A 27,517-nucleotide genomic window follows, 5' to 3' on the forward strand; every position below is an offset into this window, starting at 1 on the left:
GTGGCTGAGAAGAAGTACACAGTACATAAATTTTACAATTTGCTGGTAAAATATGGAGCTGGCAAAATATTTAACATAGTACAACTTCATAATGCTATAATGCTTGAATAAAAGATGAAAAAGGAGGGGCTTTGGCTCACTCATCACTAAACCTGCATCCCTGTCCCCTTGCCAAATACAATGCATTTAACAAGGATGTATGTTAACAATTTGCTAAATTGAAATAGATTATTTTCTTGGAGCATAATGTGGATCTGCTAATCCTAAATGGTCTTTTCGGCTACCATTTTGTCACCAGCAGTTCTGCATTCCTATACAAGGTCAGAACTGCAGGTCAGTTAGTCAGAGTCAAATCTTACAAGGTGACTTTCAAATTAACCAAGAGCTTAAAGCTTGATCACTCTGGAAAGGCTATGCATCACAAGATAAGACCGGGAATGCCCAGGGGGCTGAGGACTGACTGTAGGACAAGGGACCCCAGAAATTGATCAGTGGAAATCCTTGTTGGTAAGATTGAAACCCTGGCTGGGGATCCAGAGCTTGATCTCAATTACAATATCAAGTCATCAAGCAGATGAGAAGTGCCTGGAAGGCAGACTCACAACCCCTGATACCAAAGATGACAGCACCTCTAGTTTTACCCCCTCCCTTTTCTCTTTGTCCTCCTTCTCTCACAACTGATACTTTATAATTATTCTATCAAAAAAAAAAAAAAAAGGCTAGGATCTTGCTCTTCAGCAGCATCCTGCACTATGTAGTCTGCTCTACGACTCTAATTTCTTTATCAGTGTGGTGTTACCCAATGCAACAGCATAATGTCCCACACATACATATGCAGGAATATGTATCACCTAGATGATGATAACCTACTGGAAGTTTTTCTGACTTCCCCTATTCTTTTTACTCCTAGGTCCCTTTTCTCCTAATCCTCCCTCAGAATACTTCAATCACAGCACCTGCACAGACTATAAATTACTTTCCTTAGATGGCTTTCTCTAGCCAATTCTGTCTGCCCAATTATGTTGTCCCTGTACTTAACACAATGCCTGGAATACTGTAGTTACTCATCTAAATATTAACTGAACCACACTAACCCCAGACAGATTAAGACTGGGGTCCAGGACCTCCTTTTTCTAATTTTCAAATGGAACGGATAATTTAATAACAAAATGAAATGCCTGATATGCAACAGCCTTGGCACAATATCTTGAACATATCAAGTATTAAGTAAATATTTGATGAAAATAAAGTGAGAATCAATGCTTAGTCATTATACTTTGGAACTCATGCAAAAGCCTGGGAGACCAATGCAATGGCAATCTGGACATTCTTTCATAATTAAGTAAAGACATTATTGTATTTAGCAACTTTTTCAACAAAGGTTCCAATGAAAATGTTTTCTCACTTAAAAAAGAAATTTCATTTAGTTAGAATACTGTTCCATAGCAACACGGGTAATATAATTTTGCTTTTTCTTTCTGGATTACACAGTAGTAATTTTTCAATGTACTAAGCATACATAGTAGGAAATTATTCAAGTTCCAATCATATAACAAGCAAAGATACTTCCGTTCTAGGAAGTAAAAACATCAGCTTCACTTTATATCAATCAAAAAACAGGAAGTACAGGAGGCAAATACTTAACTGAGCCTCTATACTTTGTTTATTTTTAGCCCAGAGTCAAATCTAAGTCACACTGCACCGGAGCCAGGATTAAACAAGTCAGTGTGAGGTCTCAGATCAGCTTCCTCCGTGCTTCATCTCTTTAGGCTCTGTTGCCCTCGGTTATACTTGCGGTGAGCCCAAAATCTGATCTGCATCATCCCCAGTGATAGGGAAGGCCACTGAGACTTAGTCTAGGAGAAAAAAAGTTTTCGAGATAATTTTCCCCTACAGAAGTTCCATTACTTACAGCAGGGATTTGACGACTATCACTCCTCTTTAAAGGAATGATTATCCTCACTGCAAGGTATGGCAGGCAACTCTCATTCATAAAATAAAGATGACACGAATCTTGTATTGGCTGACATGATAAGAAACTGATACTGCCCTTTGGAGCATCTCAAAAACTGAAGAAAAGAATCCTGCAATCAGCAGTGGCTTCCAAAGCAGTCATTACTGAACCTAAAACCCTGGCATGCTTCTATTAGAGGGTGACATCAAGGACTCAAATGCAGAACCACATGCAATAGGGAAAGATGATGCAGTACAGTAAAAAATATAGCCTAACAAAAAACACTAACATACATTACTCACAGTCATGGTCAAAAGAAGTTAAGGTCTCTCATTCTTGTATAACTTAAAAATATCAAAAACTTCCTTTTTAATTCTAAAGGACCAAGTCACATTGTTCCTAAAAAATAGATTTTATTATTATTCAAGTGTCTGCACACATTAACACCTTTTTAACCTAGAAAACATTGACTAAAGTGACTTACAACAAACACTACTTAGCTGCTGAGCAGCTTTTCTATGTTACTGTCAAATGAACGAAATCATCGAAAAGGACAACTCTGACAAAAGAAATTTGGGATAGTCAAGGAGCATTTGGACATATTTGACATGAAAAGCAGGGCACCGGGTATATTAGGATTGTAAACTCCTGCTCTTGTCTATCACAGTCTTTTGGCAATAAGTTCTGTTTTCCAATATAATTACCAAGCCCTCTGCAAATGTGATTAAGAGGCCATTGATATCGTCACTCAAATAATTAATATAGATAGTAAATACACAGTTTATGACAAATGGTAGGAATGGAATTAACTTTTCTGCACTTGCTTTTTGGAAATTTGTATCTACCTTGTAAATTCTCTTAAAGGGTGGCCTGGAAATTTTCCACAAAATGGGGGTTAATTACCCTTCCCACTACAGTTGCCCTTTGCAGACCCTTCTTCCCACTACTGAAGGCCCTGTCCAGTGAAGTTTCTAGAAAATGAAATGGTCATTTGAATTCATCCTAAGATCTCTTCCACCAATAAGACAAACTTTCTAAAGTCTAATGGCAGAGGGACAGGAAGCAATCAAAATAAAGGAATATACAATCTTAAGGAGAATGGAGTATGTTCTGACAGAATTTGCTTTAAAAAAAAAAAAAGGCTCAGTAAGTCCAAATAAACAATGCATCGTAAAATACCTGTATCATCAAGAAGATCAAAACTATGTCCTGAAATTGAATCCTCTGAAGCATCTTGGATAAGGTGTGTTTAAGAACTAAATGTAATCCCAGTGGGAATATACACTAGCATACATTTTTAAATTGTATTTTCAAGTGATCACTAAACTTCCTTTGTTACATATTTTGTGTAAAACAAAATCACCAATAAGATTATTTAACTAATTCACACTATCTCTTGAACTTTTCTTAAATGCTTAAGAGGAAATATACATTATCTGTATTAGAAATACAGTTTCTATTACAAATCACATTAGCAAAACCTTCTAGTTAGGTTACAATATGGGTGTGCACATGTATCTCAGTTTGGGCTATGAGTGAAAACTATATTCTACTTTTGAATACATACAATGTCAACTTAAAAGCATTTTATACACAAATATAGCCCTACTGATTTAAAATATACAATTTTATTTGATTGAAAGATTCAGAACTTTTCCAAATCAGTTTGTATTTTGACATTACTTATATAAATGTACCAAAGAAAATTTCTTTATGGTAATACATTTATTTGAGGTTGATTCCACTTGTTCCTTGTAACCCCAAGGAAACAATTTACCCAAATTATAGGGAAGTAAAGTGTTAAAATCACAGCATAAAAGTTTCTTTCTCCCTAAAATTATAGGCAAGAAAACTACAGTCTACAGATTGAAAATCACTAGCTGTCTCTCTTTTAAGCCCAATTTTAATTCCCCATAAGTCTGTATGAAACTCATACCTTGAAAACAAGTGAACCATAAACCACCAGAGATCTGTGACATTTCACGGAACCCATGAGAGGCTAATATTTTCATCTGAACCAAAGGACAATCAACCCCATATCCTTTCAAAAGGAGAAGTGTGGGGGGGGGAATGGAAAGGATGGTGGAAAACCTTTGTACAACATCACATCAATACCTGGAAAATTAGTCACTTCTTATCTGATTCAAAACCTCTTTCCACAGATTTCAGGAGTAATAATTCTGTACATTGGAATTGCAAGAAGATATAAAACTGGTGGTATGCTGTGTTGGGTAGACTACTTACTCCCTACCTCCACCCCAATTTACATTCATCTGAGACCTGAGGTTGGGACCTTATTTGGAAATATGGTCATCGCAAATGTGATAAAAAGTGGTTATCCTGGATGAGGGTGGGTTTGAAATTCAGTGACCACTGTTATTCTAAGAAGAGGGAAATTGAATACAAACACACACACAAAGGGAAAATACCCATGTGAATGAAGGGAGCAAACAGGAGGGACAAAGACTAAGGGAATCACCAGAAAGTAGGAAGAGACAAGGAAGGATTCCCCTTAGTCTTCAGGGAGAGTATGACTCTGCTGACACCTTGCACTGAACTTCTACCCTCCAGAACTGCAGTAAAGCAGTTGACAGAAACTAATACATATGGTCACCCTCCTTATATAATAAACCTACAGAGCAGTCTCTCAGGTTGACCTGCTAAATTTCCAGGTCTCAGATTTCCCAAGTCTATTAAGTCCACATTTCTGAGTATGAAACCTAGGTATCCTCACTGACACAAACAGCTTTCAAAATATTTACATGCATTGCAGTTTAAAGATCACTGGCATTTGAAAGACCTGAGGCTCCACACAAAAGGCATTTTCCTCATATTTCCCTCTGCAGCCGTTATAGGGCAACCCCAAAGGGAAAAGGGATGGCCTAACATTTAATAAAAAACTTAGAACAAGACCCAAGGGTAGGCACAGATAGAAAGGTTAAGAAAAGATTTATTTACAAGGGAAATGAATATGGGGAGGAGAGTGGGAGAGAGGTGGGGAGGGGGTGAATAGACAGCGAGAGAGAGAGATAATTTGTCAATATGTCCTACCATTAATGCTGACTAAGCTGGGAGCCTAGATGCCAGCTGAAGACATGTAAAACAAGCCCCCCGTAGGCCCATAGGTGTTCAGTTTTATACCAAGTAAGGGTGCTTAACTCCATCCTTTGTTCCCAGCAATCCCCCTTCAAGAAGAGTCATGGCAGATTCATGGCATGATGGGAATTGTAGTCCTTGGCACCTGGGCTCTCTTTAGCATGGAGGTGGGAGTGGAGTCCATAAAACATCATTGATTGGGGTTCATTCAGGACATATTGTGTCCCCAACACACCTGCTGTGGTTATTATGTTTGTATGTGATTATATACGGTTATTATGGTGTTAAAGTCTAAACAGTCTTAGGCCAAAGAGCTTTTGAATAAGTCATTTCATGTGTTTGGACTGAGTCTCCTCATTTATCCAGTGCATAAGGACTAACAGTTTCTTCTGGAGGCACCATGAAAAAACATGGAATTGCTGATACAAGAAGTGAGTTCATGCAAAAGAAGTGCTTTACATGGAATAAGCTCTTTCAATGCTGAATTACTACTTTCTTTCCATTTTATCTGAAGTTCTTTCGGAATCATTTTTCATTCCTGGACAAATCTGACTTTGTCTCCCAAGCACTAGTGTTAAAGCTACACTAGCTTTAACTTTTACACTTTAAGGCTACCCGCAAGATAGGTCTTTGGATAACATCAGTTCGAGGAGGGCCATCTTATCCTAGCTTTACAGACACACACGGGAAACGGAAGTTCAAAGAGGTTAAGCAACATGGCCAAGACACTGAAGGCTTTAAACGCAGGCCTGACTGATTCCACAACCTCTGCTCTTAGCCTTACACTGCACAGCTGTGCATACTTACTGTCAAATAGGAAGAATGCCAGAATGTACCCTCCAGGCTTTCCCCTATAATGAGCTAATCTCACTTACCATGAAATCTATGTCAATATATTATTGGCACATTAGTTTGCATTAGAATATATGATTACACTTTATACAGAAAACTTAACCTGAATGCTAAAAAAAAAAAAGGAAGCACCAGAGAAAGCCATTGGTCAACCCTTTGCTACTTCAAATCTAAAGATAATCAGCATCAATCTCACCTGAGAGCTTATTACAAATGCAGGATCTCAGAGCTCTCCCCCGAATTGCTGAATCAGAAACTGCATTTATGAGATTCCCCGGGTGACGTGCATAATCTGAGAAACTGAGTGTAGGGTAAGGAAAAATGTCAGGCTTTTCTGCCCTCCCACCATCAGGATAGATGATGGATCCTTGCAGTCCTGAATGCATGCCTGATGGTGGGCACCTGGAGTAGGGTGTGGGCATAGGTAGATGGGATTCACCGGGGCTGAGACTGGGCTTTTTTTTTTATTTAAATATTATTTTTATATTCCCCTTACAATTACAACCCCTTATTTTGACCCCAAGACCTCCTTTCCCTGTCTCACTCATAGGAGGAATCTAGAAAACTTAAATAAGGGACCAGGAAAAAGGATAACTATAAGAAAGAAAATATCAAAATCAACAAACAACTATGAACCAGATACTGGGCTTTTAAGGGCGGCGGCGTCACGGGGACGCCAGCAGAAGCCGAAAGAGAAACCGAGAGAGAAGCAAGAGAAGCAGAAGCCTAGAGAAGGCCGGAGAGCCCAGAGTGAAGACGTGCTGGAGGCTGGGAGGCCTGCCAACCTACCAGCCCCCCAGCGCCCCTGCCTGCTGTGTACCTGGTAATCCCAATAAAGACCTGCAAAAAGCCACTGGGGACTCTTGACTCCTCCTTTATCCGGTCTGCTGGATCAGAAAACCTGTACCGTGTCCATTCCTGACCCTACACTGAGAAAATGAGAAAAATAATCTGAGAAACTCTGGGTTTAATCAACTTAAGAGAGTAGATAACTGTAGAGGGGATCTTAACACAGCTAAATTTAGCATAAGAGTGGTAAGTTTCTAATATGATGAGATAGCAGGGGAGGGGCTGTGAAATTTGTAGAAAGAAAACTAGTACTACAACATGGAAGCAAAATATGTCCGAAACACAGTCTATGTCAGAAGGCCATCTGTGATTCAGGAAATGACTCCAAAAATAGGGTGAGACATATTCTAATGAGCAGAACTGGAACCAAGTATGGGGTTAGAAATATGGGAAGAATATGCAGACACCCTTTCCTGGCACCAAGTTAAAAGTCCTTATATATTTGGTGAATGAAGTCAGAATTGGCAAATAACAATGAGAGCTAACATTTTGCTGAATGGCTATATTCTATGAGGCATTAAGCTAAATATATTATGTGCCTGAGCTCATTTAATCTTCTCAGCAACCTCATGAGGTTCTGAATAACTGAAGAGACAGGTTTTAGATGTATTTTGACCGATGGCACCAAGCTAGTAAGGACAGAACCAAGCCTAGGATTGCCCAAATATTTCAGACTTCTTCCCACATTTTAGTGATTAGTAGCTCAAACTGCCCTAGTAGAAATAAAATCTCAAATAATATTTGTCCAATGGAAAAGCTCAAATACAGCAAAGCCAGTCTCTAAACTGCAAACGGGCACTGACAATACCCAAATGTATAGGCTAAATGTCAGCTTGGGGAGATAGGCACAGACAGAAATGATTAAGTGAAAGTTGTGGAAGGTTAGAATAGAAAAATTTAGGATGGAAGTTTTTACAAGGTCAAAAGCCAGGGGTACTGATGATTATAGAAAACCAACACAAGCTGATCCCAAAGTGATAAAATTCCACAAAGGAATTAATCCCCATCAAAGAACACTATATAATAACACTCCTTGCTCTGGTAAAACACAGATCTTGTCCTAAGATTGCCTACCTGCCTCAATAATGGTGTCTATTTTCCCTAATAAACCAGTCCCTTTCAGGACACTTGCACTCCCATGTTCATTGCAGCACTATTTACAAGAGCTAAAATATGGAAATAACCTAAATGCCCAAAAACAGATGACTGGATTAAGTAGATGTGGTATATGTACAAAATGTAATACTACTCAGCAATCAAAAAAGATAAACTCATGCCATTTGCAGTGACATGGATGGAGCTGAAAGGGCTTATGCTCAGTGAAATAAGTCAGAAGGAAAGAGAGGGATCAAAACAGGAAAGGGGTCCTCCCTGGTGGAACAAGGGGTTAAGACACAACCTATGAAGCTGTCCACAGCCACTGAAGCATAAGTTTGATCCCAGGTCAGGGAGCAACCCACATGGTGCAGCAGACCTCTCCTGACTCACCCACTGCTCCCCTCAGCAGTGTATTTCAGTCATTCTGCCTGTTCTGTACCCGCTCTGTCTCTGGTGAATCCTCTCACCCGCCACATCTCTGGCCTATACCCCAGTTCTTGTATGCATAAACAAATAAATCTTAAAAAAAAAAAAGAAAAACAGGGGAGGGAAGAGCACCAGAGCCTATGGTGACAGTTTATGTTGATACATGTGGTGGGAATTTTATGGAGCTTATATACCTGAAGGGAGAAATCAAACATTACAAAAAAGGGAACAATGATGTAAAAAAATAATTAAATGGAATATATTAATGAATATATTATTTTTAAAAAAATTTAAAAAAGGATAATAGCAAAACACTTAGCATTGCTACATGTCAAAAGGAAGGCTACTGCAACTTCCCCCCTTGGGGCCATGTATTTTTCCTGTTATTATTCATACTTATGCATGTAAATTTAAATATATTTCCACATTCTATTCAAAACTCCCTAATTCTAAATATTTAGAATAAAACAGAACTGATGGCAAAAAAATTAAATAAACAAACAAATAAATAAATAAACCTGTCCCTTTCAACTGTATCTCTTTACCTGCCTGTGTCTATGCAGGCATCTTTTTTCCTAATAAACCTTAAAATGCAGCCATTGCCTGTTTGTGTCCATACTAATGTCTTTTTCTTTAGTAAACCGGCCACATGCTGCTGAACAGGAAACTGCCAGTCTTTCTCGGAGGGACCCAAGAACCTCACTCACTGAACCCCATTAAAAGTGTTTTTTTCAACTAGCAACAACAAATGTTGGCGAGAGTGTGGAGAAAAAGGAACTCTCCTGCACTGTTGGTGGGAGTGCAAACTGGTCCAACCACTATGGAGAGCTGTGTGGAGATTTCTGGACCTACTAAACATAGAGCTTCCATATGATCCAGCAATTCCACTCCTAGGTATTTACCCAAAGGACACAGAAACATCAATTCCAAAGAGCACCTGCACCCCTATGTTTATAGCAGCACTATTTACAATAGCTAAGCTTTAGAAACAAACCAAATGATCAAAAATAGATGACTGGATCAAGAAGATGTGGTACATATATACCATGGAATATTACTCAGCATTCACAAAAGATAAACACATGAAATTTGCAGCAACATGGATGGCGCTGGAAGGGATCATGTTCAGCAAAATAAGCCAGAAAGAAAAAGAAAAATACCGGATGGTCTCGCTCATAGCAGGAATCTAGAAAACTTAAATAAGGGACCAGGAAAATGAACAACTATAAGAAAGTGAAAATCAAAATCAACAAAAAACTATGAACCAGAGACACTCTATGGGGGGTAGAGGGCGGGAGGGGAGGGATTGGGGTCAAAATAAGGGGGTTGCAATTGTATGGGGAATATAAAAATAAAATTTATTATAAAAAAATGTTTTTTTTCCCCTCTAGCATTCAGGCTTATAAATTGAAGTCTACTGCACTATTAAAAACATCTACAAGGAATTTTTCAACCAAATCTTTAGACTTACAACTCTATTAGATATACCCAACCACATTTTAGGAAATAAAATTCCAGTCTGACACAATATGCACAGCTATTGATTACTCCTGGCTCCAGAAAGTTTCCAAAACTAGAATCTCCCTCTCAGGGTCATTCCAGGGTCCCTAGTGTCTTCAGGAGCCTGACACTGTGGGCCCCCTCAGTGTTCCTACCTTATCATCCCTGATGGGCAATGCACAACGGTGTTTCATTTTAACCCAGGGTCTCTAAGAAACAGCTCCTGTAAAAAACTTGCACAAAGGTCATCTAGAGTTGGTCAGATACTCATCTGACCTTAGCTCTGCCAGGCCTGATCATTCATGCACATTTTGATTTTTAAAAAACCTCATTTCCACTGTCTCATTGCTGCAATTTACAAATGTGTAGTTTTCCTATTTCACTCATCGTTTACAATGTTTAAGACAAAATTCAGGAGAGTTGGAATGGCAAATAAGAGATGTGGGATTTAATCCCAGCTTTAGTACTTACATGCTTTGCATCATTGACAAATCACAAACTTTCTGATTGTGGAAAGGAAAAAAATTCTTTCTGGATTTTCTTGTTACTAATGTTCTATTTTGTTTTCTTTTCTCAATCAAAGGGTTTGAGCAAGGATATCGCCTAAAACTGTTCACAGGTATGAAGTTCTATAATTTGTTAATACCAGCATTAAAGTTTTTAAAAACCTCTAAAACTTTTTAAGCCTTCTATTGTTAACTTGCTAACACTTGTACCTAGCACTTTACACTCATCACCTTTTGTTATTTCACAAATACCTATGGAGTATCTGTGGTATATACAATGCCTTATGGGGAAAAAGCCCTATTTTTAAAATGTTGACACTAAAGCTCAGAAAAATGAAGTAATTTGTGTAAAATCACACAACTGATGAAGAAGTTCAACCTCAGCCCTGTGAGCCTCAAACCTGTTGTTTTAATTCGTGATATATTCTCAGGTCTTGTCTTGATAAAAATGTGCTAAAATTTCTGAACTTACTCTTTCTACTCCCCAAAAACAGTTTTACGATTTGGTTTCAATCTCATAATTGATTACCTTTAATATGATTGACTACTAATCCAAATGAGAGTTTGCAAAGCTATCTTTGAGTAAATCTAGTCTAATATCATGACAATGATCTAAAGAAAGAAAGGAAAGAAAACTCTACTAGAGGTCACCATCCTATAAAAAGAAAGCGCCACCGAGTATTTTCAATACCATATATGTCCAAATCCTCCCACTAGCCTTTAAAAAAAAAAGTAACTGAGAGACTTGGAATTTGTTATTTTCCCAATGGGAGCAATCCTCAGAATCCTTAAAGTATCAAAAATGTATTTTGATAAAAGAAAAACAAATCATTGTGATTGTTAAAGAAGGACTTTAGTTGTTTAAGAGCACTCTATAGAAGCAATTTTATCCTTACTTTCAAAAATCACATTACAGGAATTTGGGAGTTTTATTCAACTTAAAAAAAAATGAAGCCAAAAAGCACAATATGGACTTTATAAATCTGAACAGTGAAAGGGCATGTAAACATTACTTCAAAAAAAAGTGTTCTCATGAATGTAACTTAAGTATAAAAAAGAAAGCATATCTTATTGCAATGCTTATATGATTGATTTTTTAAAAGTTCTTTCTTAAATAGAGAAGACTAACCTTGCCAATGCCACTAGAACACCTTTAATTTTTAATAATAGGGGACATATATGTGATATGGAAAGTGTACACATAATCACATAAAATTAAAAAGTTACACTAAAACCTATCAATGTTTTTGATCTAATACACTTACTTCTTGGAATTTATCCCATATGTAAATAAAAAACATATGAGGAACTGCATATGTGAAGATCATCTGCAGCAATGTTTATGCTTGTAACAGACAAAACAAATAATTATCAATATTAACAGCTGAAAACTATAGATGGCTACATAACTATTAGAAAGACTAAAACAGACTAGACTGGAAAAAGTACTAGGAGCTGTCATGAAGCAAAAACAGCAGGTTGCTGAGGAGTATTATGAAATGAGCCTGCTCCAGGTTAAAAACAAAGACTAGAACTCTCCAAGTGGGCTAGGAAGTTCTCTCTATATAAAGATTTGCACAAATGTACAGAAAAGTTAATTCTGGCTGCCTATTGGAGGACAGGTGAAGAGTCTGAAGATGAATTTTGTGTATGTTTCCAATATCTGACAACTAGCATTCATCACTTTGGGAATTAAAAGAATCAAGGAAGTAGACACAGCATAAGGCATGATTAAAATGAGCAAATTTGAGAAGTAATGAATGCTCTCGAGTATCAAAAAGCTGGTCCAGATTTTAATGTGGTGAGTAGGGATACAGAACCACACAAAAGAAACATTTTTTTCTGATTGCTCTAGTTTTAAGTGCACAGTCTGTCTCATCTTGCGTAGACATTCCCCATGATACTGGGAACCAGATGGTGAGATTAGATAACCACAAGATTTCAAGGCAGGGTGCTTCAAACCCTGCCTCCATACTTTAGGAATCTGTCTTGCCTTGATAACAAACCAGAAAGATCAGAGCAAACAAAAGCTATTCTATTTATCTTTTGCTTCACCATGTCTAATGGAGACTAGATTTTTTTTTTTGGGGGGGGGGGTCCTGAAGACAGCAGAAAGCACACCCTGCATTAAATATACCTTTTATCTTCTCTCACAGTCTAGATTATTTAGCAATTTTTGTTTCTAACCCAGGAAAAATATAAATTACTGGCCCACAGAGAATTTTTATATATCAAGAGCTTCAAATAAATATAATCACAGAGCTTCACTGTACTTTTGACAAAGGCAATTTACTCTTATATAGGGTATCAAAATACAGTTTAACTTGTCTCTATTTTTGCTCCTGCTTGCTTATCTAAGTACAATCTAACACAGCAGATGAGTCAAGAGCCTGAAAGGCAGGCTTGCCCAAGATGTCCAGAGCTAAATTTCTCAGGATATGCACACTGACATGAGCTAAGGTCAATCAAGGCCCTTCAGATTGGAGAGAAACTTTTATTACTCCTATAACTACACAGAAGAATGATAATTGGAGGTACTGCTCAGACTTCAGATTTCTCCAGAAATGACCTTGCTATTGGAGAAACCTATCTATAGAGCAGGGCAAACATCTAATTACAGAACATTAGATCCTTCAGTCCAGGTGAGTCTCCCTCCTAGTTCCTTAAAGCTCCAGGCCTCTCTTCCAGTCCTTAGCTCAGGATTAAAAACCCCAGTTTTGTCTTCTTTTGCTTTAGAATTTATAACCATATAGACTGTCCACACATATGGAATTACAATTTTACTTTTCTTCTAGTAATCTATCTGATTTGGGGCGGTGGGGGGCACTCCCTGGTGGCCTAGGGAGTCTCAGTGCTATCACCAGTAATGGCCTGAGTTCCATCCCCAGCCAGGAAGCTAACCCACATATGACACAGCAGACCTCTCCTGTCTTGCGGTTGCTCCCCTCAGCAGTGTATTTTAGTAGATTTGCCTGTGATCCCCACTCTGTCTCTGGTGAATCCCCTCATTCCCTGCACCTCTGGCCTATACCCCAGTTTTTCTATGCAGTAATCATCATCATCGTCGTCATCATCATCATCTATCTGATGTTAATTCAATTGCTCTACCAGCCAGAGAAGAAACCAGAGGGATAGCGGAAAACTTCCTTTCCAATCCTACAAGGTCAATTAAAGAGACCAAAACCAACATCTCTTTACCCATCGTGCAACCTCATTTTGGCATTGACCCTTGGTTGCTGAGACAAACCAAAATAAGTACATATCTCTTCAGCATTAAATCAGCAACGATGCCATCAGCAAGTCTGATTTACTTCCAGTCTCCTGGGTGTTTCACATGAGAGGGGTCACAGATTGAATGAAATAGCCTCTTACAGGAAGACTGAATGGAACTTTCCAAGGGAATATTGATTTGAAAACTTACAGTCCATTATATATGACCCACAATTTATCCTTTGTGGTGGATCAGGCTACACTAGTCTTTTTTACCCTAAGACTGTTGAAAGGCAGCTGATATTTAAGGCATCTCACAAAACACTTTATTTTCCTCTTAAAAATATTTAGATACAACTAATCACACTAACTAGATTATTAAAGTACAAATTTTCTAAAAGGGACCTCAGACTACAACAGGTCATATTACAATTTACTTAATTATATTCTAGAAACACAGAACTGTCAAGGAGATCAAGCAACCTATAAAAGCTATTATATGTTTCATCTAATAACCGATCTAACTTTTTCTTACTATAATGGTCTTTAAGTTCTTTAGGGAGGATGAGGGAGTGAGTAGAAAGCCACTAACTTTATTATTCTATCTCTTCACACGTTTTTTACGATTAACTTTCCATTATTTCTCAGTCTTCCTTTCCATTATTTTTCTCAAATGAGAGTCCAGTGTTTTCCTCATAGGGGTTTTAGGAATTTCCCTCAGACTGATAACAATGTTCAAAGAACTCTCACTGCAAAGAGCACTACTGTTTTTCTTTTCCTCAAGACAAACTAGAGAAGACTTCACTTTCGCTTTTTAAAACCATTCCCCCAAGTCAATACTAATTTGAAAAACATGATATCATATTTATTTGATGATGCACTTTCCAACCTTGAATCCTGACATTAAGAAAGTTTTATGTTGGAGAATATATTTTGAAATTCAACTAAAGGCCATTCTAAACTACAATACTAGCAATAGCTGCACAATTGTTAAATTGTATGCTCCTGCTGCCATCTAGTGGTCCTTATTGAAATCTCACCCTCGCTCTTCCTCTCCCCCTCTCCCTGCTCCTCACCTGCCCTCCCTTGTTCCCACCTGGACACGTTAAGCCCCTTTACATTTTAGAGAGGACCAATATATAGTCAAATCCTAAGGACTCCCTTTCTTAATGGATAGAGAGAGAACCTGCACTATATCCTGAGTGATTGAATTGGTGCAAATTCTTCCTCCTGCCTGTAATAGAGCCCTCTTTCTCATATTTATCTCATTTTTCTACAAAGCCTTTCTTTGAAGAATGATTTTTAAAACTCTTTGTCATTGTTGAAGTTATTCTCCTTTCTCACAAGTAAAGGACATCAGGCAACAGAAAAACAAATTTGCATTTTGTATTTTATGATTTTTCTTTCCATGCTTTTTCCAAATTGTATTTTTACAAAGAAAGAAGGGAAAACAGCACCATATATTTTACTATGATCCTTCAGTCTTAGGCACTCTTAGGGTAAAAGAGTGAGCCCTGGGGAAAGTACTAGAAGCCACCCTTCATGGAGCCCAGGTGGATGGAGAGAGCGGGCAAGCACCCCTTTATTATTGTCTCACTCTCTTTTCAACTATAGGCCCTGCTGTGGCATGGCAAAGGAATGCATAAATGGGGAAAAGCATAAGTTTTTCTGACAATATACTAATAATTTTGAAGTAGATTAATTAATGTTCAAAACAAGAGAGTATTTTATAAAAGCTACCATTTCCATCTAATTCCATGTTCCCATTCCAATTCCTGCTGAGAAGATGACAAACAGCTATCTAGGGAATCATCCAAAGATGTGGACAGAGGGGCTCAATTAGTTAGAATCTTCAAAAAGAGGGCAAGATAAACATGAAAATAATATGCTCTGTTCCCTATTGAAAATGACTTTAAAACAGTCTTTCCCCAAACCTCTCTATGTATTTTTACATTATTTCTTAAGAACCTATAAACTCTTAAAACTTAGTCTTATTCTAAGCAAATACAACCATGCAGCAAGGATTTGATGTGACTGTTACTTATTTTCCTCCAATGCTTATTAAAATTCCTAATTGCTAATATAAAATGAATTCACTGTGTACCAACTTGAAGCATCCCTAGTGCCACCAATAATGAGAGCATTATACTCTGGGAAATTTGCTGTGAAGTATACTTGCCAAGTAGGGTATAGTGAATGCAACACCTATTATTATCAGTAACGTTAAGCATCATGAAGTCAGTATTTTTCATTTTAAGACCATATCTTAGGTAAGAATTTCTCAATTTTTTTTTTTTGCAATGACTCACACAATGGATGATGTTCACAAGTGGGAAACACTCTTGTGAAAAGACTAGACCATCTGTGGATATGTGCAATTTCCTGCCATGTATGTGTAATCCTACCAGTCAAGACAGCTAATCAGAAAGCAAGTAAAAGGCTATCCAGAGGGAAAAGCCTGTGACTGCACTCATTATTATTTCCTAAGAAACAAATAATTCATGCACTTTGATTCTAAAACTGTTATTTACTTATTTTAACTTCACAACCCATCAAATACATACCACGATGTCATGACACCATAGTTGAAATCTGCCAGGAAAGGACACAGCATATTGTATTGAATATTTTAGAGTGGTCTTATTCTCTAAGGAGACTGAGTTAAATGTGAAGTGGTTTAATTCTCTAGACAGCGCAGGCTTTTTCTTTAATTTGTTTTTAATACTTTCTAGCTATGTGCTGTTCTTAGCCTCTCTCTGAAAATTAGCATGTGGAGAAAGTATAGAAAACTGCACATTTTATTTAGATGGAATTTTTACTGTAAACAGACCTGGTTTCTACCAAGGGGGTTACAACCTAAGATAAAAAAGAATTTTCTATTTTGAGAATTTTTAGCATATATTGCCAAGTTCCTTGAGGCCATGTGATACATGAAATTGGCATTACCCACACCACGGGGCCATAAGAGGCATCAGGAAAGATATTAACACTTACCCAAAGGCTTTAGATTTGCTCATTAGACAATAACTGTAGCACATAGTTGACTAAACCGCTTACAAATATTTTGTAAGAGACAAATATACGAGTATTTTTTAGGATCCTTGTAAGGTTTGTTGGCAGCATTTTTGGAGCATTTGAGGTCAGACTCCTTCAATAAAGACACATCTGAGGATTTAAAACACATTTTGAAGCACTGTCTAAATTGAGCTAGAAAGGAGGGGTAGTTTGTATTAGCGAGAAGACTGAGCACAGAATTTAAGAACTGTAGTTGTATAATCCTTATCACAAGTAAAAAATTCAAATTAAGTCATAACAAGTTAATTATAGTAATCTTACTGGATTTGCCTTAATAAACGCTCAAATGAGGAGCCTCCTTGGTGGCCTTGGGTTTACATCTCACTGCCATGACCACTATGGGCTCAGTAAGATCCCCGGCCAGCAAGCTAACCCACATATGGCACAGCAGACCTCTCCTGACTCACCTGCTGCTCCCCTCAGCAGTGTTTTTAAGTAAATCCTCCTGCTCCCCACTCTGTCTCTGGTGAATCCTCTCAACCCCTGCAATCTGGCCTATACCCCAGTTCTTCTACTGGGTGAGAATATAAATTGGTACAACCATTTGATTCCTCAAAAGATTAAATAGAGAAATTGCATATAATCCAGTTTTCCCACTTCTGATACAAAATCACTAATTTTAACACATATTTGCACCCACCATGTTTATTGTAGCATTATGCACAATAGGCAAGAACTAGAAACAATCTAAGCATCTTTATACTGATGAATGGATAAAGAATATGTGACATATAAACACAATGGAATACTATTCAGCTACAAAAAGATGAAATTCTGCCATTTGCAACAACATGGATTGACCTAGAGGGAATTTAAGTTTAGTAAAATAAACCAAACAGAAAAAGACAAATACCATATGATTTCACTCATATATAACATATAGAGAAAACAAAGAGATGAACTAAATGCAACACAAATAAACGTTTGGACTATAAAACCAATGAGTGGTTACCAGAAGGGGGGTGGTGGGTAAATGGGGGGGGGGGAGAGGATAATGGTAGTGTGAAAGATAGATTTAGACTTTTAATGGTGAACTCAATGCAGTATTTATATATGTTGATTAATAGTGATATACACCTGAAAATCACACAATGTTATAATGCAATGTTACTTGAATTTAAAAAAATAAAATAAAATGTAGATAAATAAAAGTCAACAACTCCCAGGATGAACATATTAACTACTTGGGACTAATTTCCAAGAATATACAAATCAAAATGCTCTAAACAAAGGCTTCACAGATGAAATCCTGCCATTTGCAATAACCTGGATACAACTAGAGGATACTATGCTTAGCAAAATAAGTCAGATGGAGAAAGAAACACAGTGTGATTTCACTTACATGTGATACATGAAGAAACAAATGAGCTACATAAAAAGAAAAAAATTCTTATAATACAAAAGCAAAATAGTTATCAGAAAAGAAGGGGCCTACGTAGGAGGGTGGTAAATCAGGTAAGAAAGATGAACTGACTTCTCCAAAGAAGAAATGCAAATGGCCAACAGGCATTTAAAAAATTGTTCAACATCACTTATGGTCAGGGAAATACAAATCAAAACCACAATGAGATACCATCTCAAACCTGTGAAAATGGCCAATATTAAAAAAAAAAAAAAACTAGAAAAAACAAATGCTGGCGAGGATGTGGTGAACAGTTTGTGCTGGTAGGAAGGCAAACTTGTCCAGCCACTGTGAAAGCTGTGTGGAGGTTCCTTAAAACACTAAAAATGGCTCTACCATATGACCCAGTGATTCCACTGCTAAGAATCTACCCAAAGACATAAAAACACTAATTTGAAAGGAAATCCGCACTCCTATGTCTATTGTAGCACTATTTACTATAGCTAAGATATGCAAACAACCTGAATGCCCCAAACAGATGAATGGATTGAGAGGATGTGGTATATATATACAATGGGATACCCCTCAGCAATCAAAAAGATAAACTCATGCCATTCACAGCAAAATGGTTGAAGCTGGAAGGGACTATGGGAAGCAAAATAAGTCATAAGGAAAGGAGAAATATAGGATGGTCTTACTTATATGTAGAATATCAAGAAACCAAAAGGTCAGCAAACTGACCATATAGATCTGAGGCATATAGCAGAGGATGGGGAAGGAGGGAGGCAAAACAGTGGAGGGAAGAGCACAAGGGACTGATGGATCATGGGTGATGTGGTGGGAAAACTACGGAGACTATACCTGAAGGGAGAAATCAAATACTTTATAAAATTAACAGCAATGTAAGAAAATAAATTTATTTATTTATTTATTTTAAAGATTTATTTATTTATTTATGCAAGCACAGGGTACAGTGAGAAGTGCGTGAGGATGAGAGAATTCACCAGAGCCAGAATGGGGTACAGAACAGGCAGACTGACAAAATACACTGCTGAGGGGAGCAGCGGGTGGGGCAGGAGAGGTCTGTGCGCCATGTGGGACCCTGGCCAGTGGCCGGGGATAGAACTGGAGCTACAAAGGCTGCGGGCAGCTTCTCAGTCCAGTGCTCAACCGCTGCACCACCAGGGGAGGCCCAGCAACTCTATTTCAAACAAACATTTTCTGATTTATCAATTTTTCATTCAACAATTATTTTAAAGCCGCATATATTTTCAATATGAGTAATACCTCTTTAAAATTTTAGGAATTCAAGTTGTCAAATATCTAAAGACATGGGAGATTTTAAAAGATTGGAGTAATATTTTGAGCAAGAATCCTATCCTCTTTTGCTATTACATGATTTTTGCAGATGAAATAGGTCTGGCAGGAGTTACAGCTGTCAAGCTACAAAGCAGAAACACAGAAAGACATGCAAAATCCAGAGATCCAAAAGCAAAGTAGAAGAACCACCACCAGGTAAATGAAGGTAGCACTTTGACAAAGGATAACAAATATTGGTTCCAGTGTCCTGTTCTGGTACATAAAATCAGGCTCTGCACCAATACCCCGTGCAGGCATTTGAAAAATTACAAGATGTTATGATCTAATCCATAGTAGTCTAAGAAGTAAACCTTCCTTTCCACAGGGGGAGAAAAAAAAAAACTGGTATGGGCAAGCTTGTGGTGTCTCAGAATAACTACTTCTATAAGAAGTGTTCTTTAAAAAAAAAAAAGTGTACAATCATATACTGAGTAATTTGTGTGTATATGTTAAACATATTTGCGCACACACACACACACACACACACAGCCTCTTTCCTATTTAGGAACCAACAGCACAGCAAGACCCAAGGTTAATTAACACTCCTTTTTGACAATTCCCAAACATCTGAGCTTTCACTTTCGTGAAACAGGATATGCTATCCCTGGTTTATCTCAGAGCTCACAGTAATTTCCAAGAGCCACAAGAAACCCAGATAACAACGGGTCCTGAACTCTGATGAGCACATTCTCCATGGCAAATGAAAATAATAATTCATACTCTAAGCAACTTTGAAATCATCAAATTTTATCCAAAAAAATGGTCTAATGCTCTCTCAGCCCGTTCTACACAGTATGTAAGAGGACAGGTCTTGATCACAGGGGAGAAAAAAGGTATGACATCTTTTGTTTTTTCAGATCTGTTAGAAATACTTTCATGAGGGTCACTCACATTTCTAATGAATACATGATTAAATATCAACTTTCAACCTACATATCCAAGCTTATATTTAATCACGTATTCAAATAGAGCAAAAAATCCTGTGTACTACAAATAGATTTGAAAGTGCACAAGATCCCAAACATGAAGTAAATGTGTCTTCAATAATAATATAAACAGATGAGAAGTTGAAAACATAAATTTACCAAATTTGGTTCTGATGCAAAATTAAGAAACCTAATTTTCTTTCTGGTCCCGTTTCTGAGGCACTTGAAAAGGCACTTCAGTAATGATTTGCTCAGTTTCTCATCACTGAAACCAGGGTGCCACCTGCCTCCAGTACAGCTTTGACTGAAACAAGATTGAAGCGCTTATGCTGATACATCCTCTTCAAATGACACGTGGCAAGACACAAGGTGTTTTTAGCAAGTCAAGTCATCTTGCCCAAAACCTTCCCCTCCTTCATCAACCTGCCTCCCCTTAATCCTTCACCATAAATATTCTCATCCCAGTAAACAAAATCAATGTCCTCTCCCAGAAACTGCTATTAAAACATCACAGTGTAAACTCCAAAAGAGAACCAGTTACACATTGCTGCTGTGTTATCAGTTAGTGATAAATTCGTGCTGCCTGTAGGAGTGGCAGGGGTGAAAGTATCCACATGAGGGGTCTTCCAGGAGCAAGAGAAAGGGCATAATGAGTGGTAACCAAAGACCACCAAGATCATTGTCACATCTTTCATAACCATGATATTCATCAGCCCCGCATGTTATATACACTGCAGTGGAGAAATGGGTGAAGAAAGGAGAAGATGGAAAAGCTAAAACATGCAATCCCAAGAGCAGAACCACCTGAGAAAATCCTGGCCTGACTCAGCACACCTGAGGTGTGTGTACTGCTAACAGGGCTCACTGGTCACTTTTTCATTAGGTTAGTTTAGCGCTGGCGCTAAGACTTCATTTTAAATCCTATTTGAATATAGGGCAGGTTCATTTCGAGTTACTTGGAAGGATTCACCAATTACACTATGATGGAACTGGCCTGATTCCAAGGTCATATAGTATAGCAGTTTAGAACTTGAACTCTAAAAACTGTGAGATTTGGGTTGAAACTTGTCTCTGGCATTTCCTAGCTGTGAGATTTTAGGCAAGTGGCCTAACTCCTCAAACTTCAGATTATTTATGTGAAAAGTCTGGATGCCCTTTAGGGCTGTAATCAGCAAACAAGGGTCTAGTATAGGTAAAAAAAAAAAAATTGGCTTTCTTATTGCTTTAAAGCTTGCCTTTATTATTGCTATCACTGCTATCTTAAAACGTTGTGCATTGTCTATTTTTTTGCTTTCTTTTGTATAATGACTTTAAATTTATTAAAAAACAAACAAACAAACAAACCCAACCTTCCCCAGCAATGATTTTCTTATCTAAAGTCACACACTAATTGCTGAGGTGAGCTACTGGCCGGTTCACAAAAGGTGAGAGTTGGGAAAATGGTTGCAATTCTAACACGTGCATTTTCTATCTGAACAATATGCTGAGCTCATAATTTAGCTGGTACCCATTCATCTCATTAAGGTTGCTTATGTGAAAATTAGGACAATCCCTAGATTTAGTCTGAAGGTTAAACAAGACCTGAATTGAATTGAATTGAATCAGAGATGTAAAAGGCAACACATTTTCTGGGGCATCTATCCCAAGGCATCCATGTCCCAGTGGCAGGAAGCTCAAGTTCAAAATGATGAATTTATACCATTCATCAAGAATCAAAGGATCTGTGGCAAAAACAGCTGAAATGGTTTTGGAAATAACTATTATCCCTGTTACAGATTAATATTGATTCCACGCTTTGTTTAAGCTAATTTAAAAAAAAAAAAACACTATGTGCAGTTCTCTGACCAAACTGGGCAGAATTAAAGAATTAAGGGTATTTGGCATTTCTTGATAAGGAGTATATGCACACAGAGAATCAGGTGTCACAAAAATTATTAAATACTTGGAGTTACTTTCCATAAAAAGTGATACATAAATTTAAAGTACCATCATCATTATCCAAAACAGCCTACAGTTTTCAATCATAATCACTTGATCCCTATTGGGCATTTCTAAGGATCTGAAAATGAGTACTGCAATAAGTCGGATGTTTTCTTTTTAAACATGATCATCATAGTGTGCACTTGATACTTATGTGGAGAGCACAGATCTTCTCTTTCCCTGGTATTATTTTCATCTAAGCATTCCTCAGATACTTAGATCATTCTTAATGGAAATTGTGCCTTTACCCTCTGTGGACCCATGGAAATCTAGCTAATTGGACTGAGTTGATTACAATAGTTAGTGGATTTTCCCATTCCTTCACTGCAGTAAATGTTTCAGATATTTTTGTCACCTGTTACATAAATATTTTATATTGCATCATTTTCTAAAACAGTGGGTCTAGACAAAAGCTCTTTTATCATTCTGCTGACCAAATAAAATGTCTATACTTTCAACTACATTTCCTTTTATGGTAGTATAAAAAGTGGGGTGTCCTGGTAAAGTCTGAAAGGAACCTGTATTGTGAATAGTCACCACCAAAATTCTACAGGAACTGCAACTGAACATTAGCTTTGCAAAAATGTAGTCTCTTTGAGCCATAAGAGGCCAATAAGGCCATAAAGATGGCAGAGCTTTTAATAAGGAATATGTGAGGTGATGGAACACGTACTCCACAAATCCAAATACCTGAAAAATACACTTTTACTTTGAAAATATCTTGTTTGTTGTTAAATGTTGTATCCCAGAAATATATTTTTTTAATTATTTCCTTTCTTGGCTAAAATAAGGTGTCTCCTCTAAGACAACTAAGTTAATACTGTTTCTTTCAGTGCTAGAGTGAGTACCTAATTCTAATGGTTACTGGCCCCATATATTATACCTGTCAAAATTATTTAAACTCTAATGAGTCAGCTTGCTGAAAATACACCCTATGCTTCCATTTGAAAGTACAAAACTAAGTGCTGAGTGGGAAAAAGTTTACCCTCAAACGTAGAGTAAATGAGAACAGAGAGGAAGTACGGAAGCATTCCAGCTACTAATCTGCAAATATGCCCAAATATGCCCTCCACCTCCCCTGCTCATGACCCGCTCTCGTGATGACTGTCCCTATCCCTAACTGGAACCATAGGGAGTAGGGATGAAGGACAGAAAAAGATATGTACCAATGAAAGATCGCCCATTTCCTCCCAGTACATACAAAAACAACGCTGGTGCCTGGAGAAATCTCTCTCACACACACCCTCCCCCCCAAAAAAAAGGGGGGGGGCTTCTTTCAGAGCTAACTTCTGAATGCTAGCAGGCTCAAGTGGGGGGAGGGGGTTTCCTCCTGTCCTCTCCAGATCCTGGTGAAATCTCTTCTCTGCTAGGAAGTGGTTGCCGGTTGCTCTTTGAGGGCCACAGCCCAGACACAGAGATCTGAAATTTCAAAAATGCGATAAAGCCCCTGCCCGGCAGCCCTCGGAGGCGAGCAGCTGCCTGGTGACCGCTGATGAAGTGGCTTCTTAAGGAGGTAGGCAGATTGATTCCAGCTGCTGAGCGCGGGGCAGGGCAGCGGCCGCGGAATGCGCAGCCCGGCTGAGGCTGAGGCCAGATGGAGCAGTAGCTTCTCTACCAAGGGCAAGGCCAAATATTAGCTCTGTTTGCAATCTTGGCCTGAGAGAAGGAAGAATGCCATTGTTTCCATTCGATAGGGACTTTCAAGGCAGGCTTGGCCAAAAGGCGCCATGTGGGCAGAATCATTTCATAATGTAGTGTCACTGGAAATCTGAAAACTGGCCCCTGAGACGTCTGTTCAGAAGGGACCCGCATTTCCTAAGGTGAATCCTTTCTCCTGATTCATGCCCTGCCTCCAACTTTCTCCTAGCTTCTGGTCCTAGTCCAACAGCTCTTAATACCCACCCAATCTCCTTAACCCCCCCCCCCCCACACACACACACACACACACACGATAATACACAAGAGCAGACAAGGAAGGGGTACAGTGGAAGAGTGGAGGACTTTGAGTCATAAGACTGGCTTGGGTGGAGACCGGGGAAGAGGACATGGTCTTTAAAAGTGCTGGTCTCAAAGTCAGAGCGCTAAGGGGGAGGACTAATTTAGGGGTCCCCTGAGGACCCCCAACTCAGACACCAAGTGATCTAAGAAGAGGTAAGGGGTAAGAGGTAGGCGGGCATCAAGGCATGCCTAATGGAATATTCAATATCCTGAGAAATGCACTTTCAGCCGTGCACTTCCAGAGACTAAAAGCCAGTAATGGGCTTTGGAGTCTGCACTTCCTCTCCCTAATGTCCAGAGGCGCTTTAATGCTGTAGCCAATCGATCAGGCTTCTCCGGTGAAGGCGGCGAGTGGAGTGCAAAAGCTTCCTACTTGTGGCCAAAAATCACCCAGCCTCTTCTGCACGCCGAGAACCAAAGAGCGACACAAAACTCTGAACTGCCAGGATTTGGCTCTTAAAGTGCCTGGGGGAGGAAAGCAAGGAGCCTGGAGCCCGGAGAAACAGCCTCTTCCTCCATCCCAACTTTTCCAAGGAGACATTTAGAAAGAACAAACACCCAGAGACAGGACTGACCAGTAACCCCCAACATGCTTCAAGTGCAAGGTCACTGAGGCGCCTCCAAGCCCGGGGCAGCCCGAGGTGTGGCACTTCTGTAACGGATACAAACAAGGCAGAGGCACATCCACAAAGTGGGTTTCTCTGCAACTACGTGCTGCTGTCACAACTGCTGGAAAGTCACCCTGGGAATAAACCTCCCCCAACTACATCCCCGGGCCGGATCCTGCAGCAGAGATGCGCCCGTCCCGCCTCCCCGCCCCTGAGCCCTCCCCGCCGGGCTCCAACTCCGAGCAAGTTCTGTCCCTCCACCGAACCATCCCGGTCCAGCCTCCGGCCGCCCCTCCCCGGGAGGCTCCGGCAGCCCCACTGAGCATGCCCCGAGGCCTGGGTCCGGGGGTCGCCTCGGGAACGTTCTCCGGGCCCGGAGAGGCACAGGGTTCTGCCCCAACGTGGGCGCCCCCGCAGTGGGGCGCGAAAGACCGAGCGGCCGCTGCGGGGTGCGCAGCGGCGGAGTTAGCCGGCGCGAGAAAACTTTCCGCGGTCCTTCTCCCCACCCCCACGCCCTAGGGGCGCGTCTCCCGGAGGAGCTCGCCTTTCCCAGCCCGGCAGAGACCAGGACGGCACGTGATGGGCAGAAATAAAAATAAACACTTCCCATTCCCGGGCCTCGGGGGCCACCCCCACTCCGCGCGCCCCGGCGACCAGGGGGCGCCCTGCGCCTGCCAGTTTCGGCCGCGGCGTCCGGAGCCCCCCGAGGCGCTAGCAGCCGCCGGCCACCAGCACCAGGGCCTCCGCCCCGGCCCGCCGCGCCCCCGCACCCCGCACCCACCTTTCGGATTTGGTGAACTTCCGGAATGCCTGTCGGAGGTCGTGGAAGGACCTGTAAGTCTGCGGCTCGGCGGAGATGCCCTGCGCCCGGGTGGTCCGAGGGCCGATGTGGGTCGAGGGCACGGGCAGCACCGACTGGCATTTGTGGAGCTTCCTCTTCAGCTCCTGGATCTCCTCCTCCTTCTCTGACAGCCGCTTCTCCAGCTCTTTGATCCTCTCCTCCTTGAGCATGAGAATCTTGGCAAAGTCTTCCTCCAGCTCGCTCATTTTTGCCCTGGCCCCTCTGCGAAACTTTTTCTCGGGCGGCGGCGGCCGGGAGGACCGCGGGCGGCGGGGGGCGCGCGGCGAGTGGATGGGCGCCGAGTGCTCGAGCGCGGCCGAGGGCTGCCCCTGGCGCGCGAGGAGCCGCTCGCCTCAGTCCACTTCTGCTGAATGGACGGAAAGCGCAGAAGGGAGGATGTGAAGTCTGAAAGCGAAAAGAGAGGCAGAGTGCTAATCCGCAGCCTCTCCCGGGAATAGGTGATTATCTTTCATTGAGAAACCAATTAGAGCTGCCCTGCCTCCCCCGAGACCCCCTCCCCCGTCCCCTTCCCAATCACTCCGTGAGAACAGACGCGCGCGCGCCGCCCCACCGAGAGCCCGGGCTGGCTGGGAGGGCTGGAGCCGAGAGCCTGGTCTCCCCCATCACACAGTCATCACCCCTCCACGCTATATGGTACCAAAGGAAAGGGGTGGGGTAGGGTGGGGTGGGGGGAGCTTTATGCCACTTGATCCTTGAAATAGCAACAATTACCATGTGATCTGGCAGATGACGCAGCGCTTGTAACTGGAGCCTAAAGACTTTGTGTGTGTTTGTGTGTGTGTGTGTTTGTGTGTGTGACCTTTCACAATTATTAAACACAATAGCCTACCTAACTTCATCTTTGTTTTCGGCTTTTACTTCTCTTCTGCTCACTTTGATAAGGGAGTGTGTGTGTATGTGTGTTTCTTTTTGTGAAGTCCTGTGGTTGTGAGCCCAGTGATACGAATGACCGACCAATAGCATTTCCATTTTTTTTTCAACATCCAATTTTACAGGAAATAGTGAACTAAAATTGTTGGTGGGGAAGTTGGATGAATACGCATATGGTAATTAGCCAAGTGTTTACCGAAAAGAGAAAAAAACATGCGTTGATTGTAAAATTTCATAGAGGCTGCATTTCATTTCATCTGCTACAATTAAAATTGTATACTGATCATGTAAATTATATCACAACCTCGTCTAACATGGTTGTGAAGTGGCTGCCGCCAAGGCTAAACTGCTGGCTCACCCTATCGGTTCCCATTTAGGGAGAAACTGCATCTCTCATCATCAGAATTTCCCCCCCACCTTTGCATCCAATGCTTCACCCTACGTGTAGAATGGTTTTTCTACCCATTTGAGCCTTATTATTTGCTAATTTCTACACCTTATTTTTATATGCATGTGGCATAGGGAGCATTTTGTCAAAATATAATGCTCTCAAGAGTTTATCTAGGTAGGAGTATTTCTTCGGGTAAAGATCAATAAATCTGTAATTTTTCTTAGGAGAAAAATACATACAAACCAAAGGATTCTCTCTGAAATAGTAAATTCCCTTTTAAAAGAAAAAATATATATATCATCACTAACTATTTAGAAAAAAAAAATCTTTCTACCTTGTCTAAAATAACTTACATAAAGGAAAAGGAGACATACACTCTCGTTTATAAATACACCACAAAATTTATTTTGGAGATTTCTTTATTATTGACTGTTACTTCTACTCATTTGATTATTTTAAATTAAAAGCACTTAAACCACATCTGAATTTCTTGATCAAACCAGATGCTGAAAACTGGCTTCCCCTTCTCACTGTATTTGAGGAAGGATTCTCTGACTTTTTCATAGTTACTATTTCGTTCTATCCATAAACAATTTAATCTATTATAATCCTTTT

At 39.9% G+C, this 27,517-nt stretch overlaps 1 protein-coding gene across 1 annotated transcript in view; it reads right to left on the bottom strand.

The window, feature by feature from the left end:
* Positions 1 to 25,826, bottom strand: part of PRKG1 (protein kinase cGMP-dependent 1) — a gene marked incomplete at both ends in the record, with an annotated part of 1,336,641 nt that extends 1,310,815 nt beyond the window's left edge. Inside the window, one exon of the mRNA XM_084246048.1 lies at positions 25,561 to 25,826. Coding sequence (XP_084102174.1) covers positions 25,561 to 25,826 — 266 coding nt within the window. The remainder of the gene's footprint in view (positions 1 to 25,560) is intronic.
* Between the last annotated feature and the right edge of the window lie 1,691 nt (positions 25,827 to 27,517).

Source organism: Talpa europaea (assembly GCF_964194135.1).
Source record: "Talpa europaea genome assembly, chromosome: 10".
Taxonomy (NCBI): Eukaryota; Metazoa; Chordata; class Mammalia; order Eulipotyphla; family Talpidae; genus Talpa; species Talpa europaea.